A 7597-nucleotide genomic window follows, 5' to 3' on the forward strand; every position below is an offset into this window, starting at 1 on the left:
TGCCCCCCCAGGCCTGCCCCCCCAGCCCAGCCCCCCCAGCCCAGCCCCCCCAGCCCAGCCCCCCCAGCCCAGCCCCCCCAGGCCTGCCCCCCCAGGCCTGCCCCCCCAGCACAGCCCCCCCAGGCCTGCCCCCCCAGGCCTGCCCCCCCAGCCCAGCCCCCACAGTCCCTTCTAATCCAGCTGAAACAGCATCCTTCATTTTTATAGTCTTGTAATGTTTTTATTGATGAGCAACATGTTTAGCTAGAGACATTGTCTTTATGAAGTCTTTGTAAACAATTTGAGAGCATAGTTGTATTCATATCTTTGCTACTTTGTTGTTTGTATCGGAATAATTGCCTTATTTTGGTCTGCGCTACAGTAATCGCAACAGTAATATTGCCATGCAGGCTAAACTCATCAAGGGCGTTTCCACCTCCAGGTGAAGAGAGCTGGATCTGTGGGAAGGCTGATTGAGTGACACCACACCAGGGGCACACCAGCAGTCTTCAGGAATAGAGGATATTCTGGGTTCTCTCGGTCAAACTTTATTTATTAAGTAAAAACAGCAGGATGAAAGCTGTAACATTGTGCTGGTAATGCATCCTTTGGGCTTAATCTTTTTGTTTGGCTGGAATGTTTGGTATTTAAAACTTACTTTATGGAGGGGATGATGTTCATTTTTGTTAATGTAGACTAGCCTATTATTATTATTGTATTTCAGTAGGCCTAGGTATGTTGAAGGAGACCTTATTAAAAGGGCTTAGATGGTGAAATGATGACGATTGTAAAAATGTAGGTACTAATAGTTGACATGGTCAACACTTCCCTTGTATTATGATAATAACGTTAAAGTGTGACCTCATTTCAAATTAATGGGTCCCTTTATCGAACCGTAGTCAGTTAGTTTGTAAGGAAATAAGTTTACAGAGAATAGGTTGTGGTAGTGCTACACCTAGTGGAGAGTTTATGAACATGTACATGGTGGTTCTAGGAATCAGAGACACAGCTGTCAAGTCAACTTGGAATAGTTTTCATATTTGCTAGATTGTATTTTCCTTAAAAAAAATCCATGTCCTCTTTCAAAAGCTTGTAAGCTATTTTGTCTGCTTTTGTAAGCAAAGTCGTACACGCCACAACGAGTTCTGTGGACAGAAAAGAGGACAGATAGAGTTCTGTGATCGTCATTAGAGTCGGAGGCTTTTTATTTTGCTCTCCACGTAGGAAGTCCAGTTGTCAGACGTCATGTGTGTAGCCTACATTTAAAAGTCAAGACGTTCTTTTGGGGTCATGAATAGCAAAGCAGGCTATGCTATGAACCTGGACACTGTCTTTTGGTCAAATAAATGCTTTCCATTGTTTAACCCTGTCTCTCTTATTGTGCTTATATCGTTTAACTCTTGTCTCTCTTATTGTGCTTATATCGTTTAACCCTGTCTCTTATTGTGCTTATATCGTTTAACTCTTGTGTCTCTTATTGTGCTTATATCGTTTAACTCTTGTCTCTCTTATTGTGCTTATATCGTTTGACTCTTGTCTCTCTTATTGTGCTTATATCGTTTAACTCGTCTCTCTTATTGTGCTTATATCGTTTAACTCTATCTCTCGTATTGTGTTTTATGGCAAGTTGATGTCATACATAAGGCTATGCGTGTAAAGTTCAATTTAAACATTTAGTTTAAAATGGTCCCTAACCCTTCTACATGGCACGTGACGTCGCTAACGCTCCGTAAAACTGGGGGAGCGTTTCATCACAGGAACAGGGTGGACAGGAATTGTACCAACCAGTGGCAATTTTAGACTATTTTTAGGGGTGCTCAAGCACACCTACATTTCATCTCAGCACCCCTAAAAATAATTATTAAAAATTCAAAAAATTGAATTATTATGAATTGTTATTATCTTAAATAAGTTTTAAGTTTAGTGCTCTAACGTAAGAGTTTGCAAACGTGTCTGTTAGTGACAGGCTTTAAATAGTTTTAATATTCAGTGTCGCCATGCACCTTTAACGTTGGTAGTCTGCCAGTAAAACCAAAGGAGAAGAAGTAGGTAGTTAATTTCATGGCGCAGATTTCAGTTTTTTAAGGCATTCAATATTTTGCATAATAATAAATAAATGTATTGATTGTTATCCAGTGAAATTTGTGATTTATTATCAAGGGGGTTTAACACTTTTGCAAGACACTGTTTCCATTTCGCATTCTCATTGGGGGCTGAGCCCCCCTAAAGGTCTGATCCTAGAATTGCCCATGGTACCTACTATGTAATAAATATATTTTTTAAGTATAGATGAATTCATAACATGTAAAACATGTATTTATCTGACCAGTAAGAAGACAATGTGGACTTAAAAATAAAGGTGAGATTTTAATCATTATCTTTGGACTTTACAGGTTTTCTGCTTGATAGTCGTTGAAATGTCCATGGGGAGCTGGAAGAATGTTTTAAAAACATGGATGACTGCTATCATGCTTAATAATAAAACGCGTCTAGTCTAATCAGACTGTATAGCCTAAAAACAGCTTCGTTTAATGTTGATTCTAAACTTCATTTTTTGTTTTTGTTGTTTGCGCGTGTATAAGCGGTGACCGGTGTTTGATTGGTTACGGAGCATCAACAGATGATTGGTCCTCTGTAAGGTCTGCCCTCCCTTTTTAAAGTTGGCCACAGTTTTCAACACCGTGCGTGAGAGGACGCAGTCATCTGTCAGAAACAACTAGCGACTCCACACACAGACCTGTTAGATTCCACCTCAGCTATCTGTCAGACTGCTAGGGGCAGCACGGAATCTGTATAGTGCGTGTCTTGTGTTTCTCGCCAATGTGGTGAAATAGAAACGCGGGCTTCCTTTTATTTATGTCTCACGTGCGTAAAGTGACCGGCGTAGCCTAAACCTTGTTGATACCCAACAGTCAAACCCTACCGGAGACGAGTTGTCTCCCGATGAAGATCCTGGAAGACGTCAGTCTGGACTCGGGGTACGGAGCCTCGAACTCCGGTAAGTCTCTGAGCATCTCCTCGTCCCGATCCCGACACTCCAAGGCGCACGCGAGCTCCCCGCCGCCGGGGACGTGGTGGCACCATGCAGGCTCTCTGAACGGCAGGACCGGGAGTTGGGACACGGACAGCGCTGGACCGGAGGACGTGGAGGACATTCTCTCTAAATGCCCCCGGTTACCGGAGCTGGAAGAATACCCCTGGACCGATCAGGAGGTGGGTGACGTCATGCGTAAAAACGGCATCGAAGACGCCTCGTTCTCCGCAGACGCTATCCACCGTCTGTCTGTGCTTTTGCGGAGAGCTCTTCTTCGGATCTCACGTGAGACACAGAGACTCAGCGAGCTGCATCGGCGATGCACACGTTTTGAGGTCCAGAGTGCCGCGAGGCTGGTGTTGAGCTGGGGGCTCGCAGAGAAGTGCGTGGCGGGGACGGTGAGGGCCATCTCACTGCACTGCATGAGATCCGGTGACACGCGCCGTAAACTGGGCAAATCCGAACGCTGCGGGCTGACTCTCTCCGTAGGACGGTTTTTCCGGTGGATGGTGGACACCCGTGTGTCCGTCCGTATCCACGAGTACGCCGCGATATGCATGACCGCGTGCATAGAGAGCCTGGCAGAGGAGGTGGGCGCGCGGGTGCGCATGGTGATGGCGCACGAGAGGGGCTGCGGGGAAACCCATGTCACGGTGACCGCCGAGGTCGTGGAGGGGCTCGTGAGCAATGACACGGAGCTATGGGGGGTCCTGCAGAGCTACGAACACCTCATTTGCGGTAAAAACGCCAGCGGTGAGTTTTATTGCCTTTTGATACTTCTGTGAGTATAACCTACATAGTTTCAATGTAACAATGTAGTCTTCGTTTAGCAGAATGAAGAATTAAATGAAGAACATGTCAAATCTAAACCTGTGTCGAGTTGGATCCCTGTACAACCATCCCTCCTGTTAAAACTGTGTGCTGACTCCTGTTCGTTAATCACACACGTTGCTGGTGTCAACTTGCCTCAGTTAGGCAGGAATGGTTGTCATGGTTTATCAGGCACCACAGTGAGGCTGTATCTTTTGTACATTGTTAAAGAGTCTGAACTGGAGCAGAATGTGTTCTCTTCGACCTCTCAGTTTGGGCGGGAAGGCAGTGATGAGTCATCAGTGATGACAGTGTAATCCTGCTGGTGTCAGACCTGTGGTGTCTAAACACACTTTGGGATGGCTGGAGCCAGGTGTGTGTGTGTGTGTGTGTGTGTGTGTGTGTGTGTGTGTGTGTGTGTGTGTGTGTGTGTGTGTGTGTGTGTGTGTGTGTGTGTGTGTGTGTGTGTGTGCGTATGTTGGTCTGTCTGTGTGTTGGTCTGTCTGTGTGATGGTCTGTGTGTGTGTGTGTGTGTTTTAGCAGAGATGGTAAGTAACAAAGTACAGTAACTTTGTTACTGTACTTAAGTCGATTTTTCTGCTAGCAATACTTTTTTACACAAATATCGGTACTTTCTACTTCTTACATTTTAAAGCCACGCTTGTTACTTTAGTTTGAATCTGTATTTGGTTGCATGATCAATATGATTTATTGTCATTGCGCACCTTTTTTCATTTCCTGGATGCACAACAAACGTAAGTTAGTCTACAAAGCTATGTAGAGCAAGGCAGGAGGCAACAAGAAGAAGATTTTCCCCCAAAAGTTTGCATCATTGATGAGTACTTGATTAGGACTCTACAGTACTCTACTGTACTCTTCTTTAATCTATTATTTTTTAGGCTTCTCTGTTCTCCTCTCTTTAGTGATGAGAGTCGAAATGTGGACATGACTGAGAATAGAGACATTCCTGATCACCCATGGACATATAACATAACATAAGATAAGATATACCTTTATTCGTCCCACAATGGGAACATCCAGGCATTGGAGCAGCAAAGTGGACAGAAGTAAACATAGAATACAAAGTTAATACAAGATATAATCAGAAAAAGATATAAAACGATAACGCTAGTTGCATATGGAGACCAAATATAAATAAATTATATATGAGGGAGATGTTCTGACCCAACAGTTCCTGAGTTTCTGCAGAGGTCCATGATGCTCCACATCACACACACATCACACACACACCACACACACACACCACACACACACACATCACACACACTACACACACGAGTGGAGAGTGAAAGGAAATGACTTAATCACAGATGATTACGGGAACACGGACATGGAGTGTACACAGTAGGAGAGCACACACACCACACCACACTACACACACACAAACCACACACACCACACACACACACACTACACACACACACGCACTTCACAGGTAGGGATCAGAAAACATGATGTTGTGCTTTGTCCACACTGAAGACTGGCCTCTTGTTGTGAATGAATGGTCTGCATGAACAGAGACCTGTTCTGTAGGCACACACACACACACACAGACCTGTTCTCTAGGCACACACACACACACACAGACCTGTTCTGTAGGTGTGTGAACAGGCCTGTGTGGAGAACAATCTTAACTCACTATGAACAAGCTGGTGGAGGGGGTTGGTTCTATGGAGGCGTCAACACCAGCGTGATGGAGTCTGACCTAAATTACCCCCAGAAACATGCACACACTCAAACACACACTCACTCTCACACACACACACACAAAGCAGCCCTCTGTGCATACTTTGTTATTACAATGTTAGGAGTTGAACGACCTATTGAATTTGTAATCACAGTCAACCCTCTCCCCCTCTCCAACCCACCCCTCTCTCCCCCTTCTCACTCCCCCCTCCCCCTTCCTCCCTGGCCCGGCCTCAGTAGAGAGGAGAGAAAGCTGTTTCTATTGTTCAGGAGAATGAGAGTCAGCTAAACATCCCTCTCATCATGACACAATGACCGTGTGTGTTTTTGTAGTGTTTTTCCGTGTGTGTGTGTGTATAGGTTGGGTCCTGTGTTCTTTATAGGGGGGGTGTGGATGATGTTCTTCACATATGAGTGGCTGGGTAGCTCAGACTTTATGTTGGAAAAAAGTGGCTGATTCAAACTTTCTCTGGGAATGGAGGTTGACTCAACACAGCAACTAGCAAACTATTAGAATCAGGTGTGCTGGAAAAGGCATGGAGTGTAACCCTACAGGAGGGTATCTCTCCAGGAGCAGGGTTGGAGTGTAACCCTACAGGAGGGTATCTCTCCAGGAGCAGGGTTGTAGTGTAACCCTACAGGAGGGTATCTTCTCCAATGTATTACTAGCACTCCTGGATTCTAAATAATTGTTCTGATGCTCTCCCTCTCTCACCCCTTCCCTCACCCCACCCTCCAGGTGAGCTGTCCGTACCAGGCCAGGTGAGCTGGTACCTGCAGGGTGTCCAGGCTCCAGGGGGGAGCAGGGAGGAGGTGTACCTGCAGATGGAGCTTAGCAGCCTGGAACATGCCCTGCTTTCTACCTGTGTAGGAACCATCTCAGAGCTCAGTGAGTCTGGGTGTGTGTCAGGGTGGGGTATGGGGGTGGGGTCTGTGTGTAAGTGTGTGTGTAAGTGAGTACACTGACACTAGGTAACAGTCTCTTGGTTGTTCCAGGAAAACAAGGCCTCACATTCACCTCCATGTGTCACCACCCCCGCTCTCTCTTACACACACACACACACACACATTTACATTTAGTCATTTAGCAGACGCTCTTATCCAGAGCACACACACACACGCATGCATGCAGACACACACACACACACATGCATGCAGACACACACACTCACACCCTTTTTATGAGTGTCCTCATTGTGTTTTACCTCATCTGTTGATCCATTTAAAATAACACTTGAATAAAGTCCAGAACATTCTAACCTGGTTTGTGTTTCTGTGGATTCTCAGACTCAGAGTTATGGTCACCCCTGAACAAGAGGGGAAGATTTACATACAGCTTTGGTTTGCTGTATATATGTATAAATGTTCTGTGTTGTATTAAATATAATATGACTACTTCCTGCTTCCTGTCAGGTGACCTGGTGTCTCAGGCCATGCGCCACATGCATTGCTTCCGAACAGTTGGCCCCACCCTCAGCCCTGCTCGACCAGCCAATCAGCAGCCAGTATCATGGGCTTCGGACGCCCTGCACACTCTCTTCTACTTCCTGTCGTCCCAGGAAGAGTCCCTGGAGAACCCCCCTACCATGGCCCTGCACAGAGAGAGGTGTGTGTGTGTGTGTGGTGAGTGTGTGTTTGTGTGTGTGTATGTGCTACTCAGTGTTACTTTCTGTCACTTTATCTGGCATCAATTATAACCACTGGCTTTAGTAATCCATTTGTCTCAAGTCCAATCCCTCCTCTGCTCCTGTACCTCCTTCTCCTCCACTTCCTGTTATCCCACTTCCTGTTCCTCACTTACCTGTTCCTCCCCTCTCAACAGGCACTTCCTGTTCCTCCCCCCTCTCGTGGAGTGGATCCGGATTGCCGTGGCGCATGCTGAGCACCGAAGAAGCCTATTGGTGGACAGTGATGATGTCACACAGACATCTCGCCAGCTCCTCCCAGGGATGGACTGCGAGCCACGACAGCTGTGGTGAGATGGTCAACTTTACAACTGGTCAAGTTAACATAATGTCCAGTTTACAACAGGCCATATTTAAAAAATGTGTAGTTTACAAATGTGCA

The 7597-nt window shown here is 45.8% G+C and overlaps 2 protein-coding genes across 2 annotated transcripts in view; both read left to right on the forward strand.

Annotated features, from left to right (window-relative positions):
• Positions 1-7597, forward strand: part of LOC136955007 (cytoskeleton-associated protein 5-like) — a 57800-nt gene that overhangs the window by 37238 nt on the left and 12965 nt on the right. The window lies entirely within an intron of this gene.
• LOC136955659 (ankyrin repeat and BTB/POZ domain-containing protein 2-like) overlaps positions 2923-7597 on the forward strand; it is a 9276-nt gene continuing 4601 nt past the window's right edge. Inside the window, exons 1-4 of the mRNA XM_067249395.1 lie at positions 2923-3766; positions 6270-6419; positions 6944-7136; positions 7353-7505. Of these exons, the coding sequence (XP_067105496.1) occupies positions 2923-3766; positions 6270-6419; positions 6944-7136; positions 7353-7505 (1340 nt within the window). The remainder of the gene's footprint in view (positions 3767-6269; positions 6420-6943; positions 7137-7352; positions 7506-7597) is intronic.

The sequence above is a fragment of the Osmerus mordax genome, chromosome 13 (assembly GCF_038355195.1).
Source record: "Osmerus mordax isolate fOsmMor3 chromosome 13, fOsmMor3.pri, whole genome shotgun sequence".
Lineage (NCBI taxonomy): Eukaryota > Metazoa > Chordata > Actinopteri > Osmeriformes > Osmeridae > Osmerus > Osmerus mordax.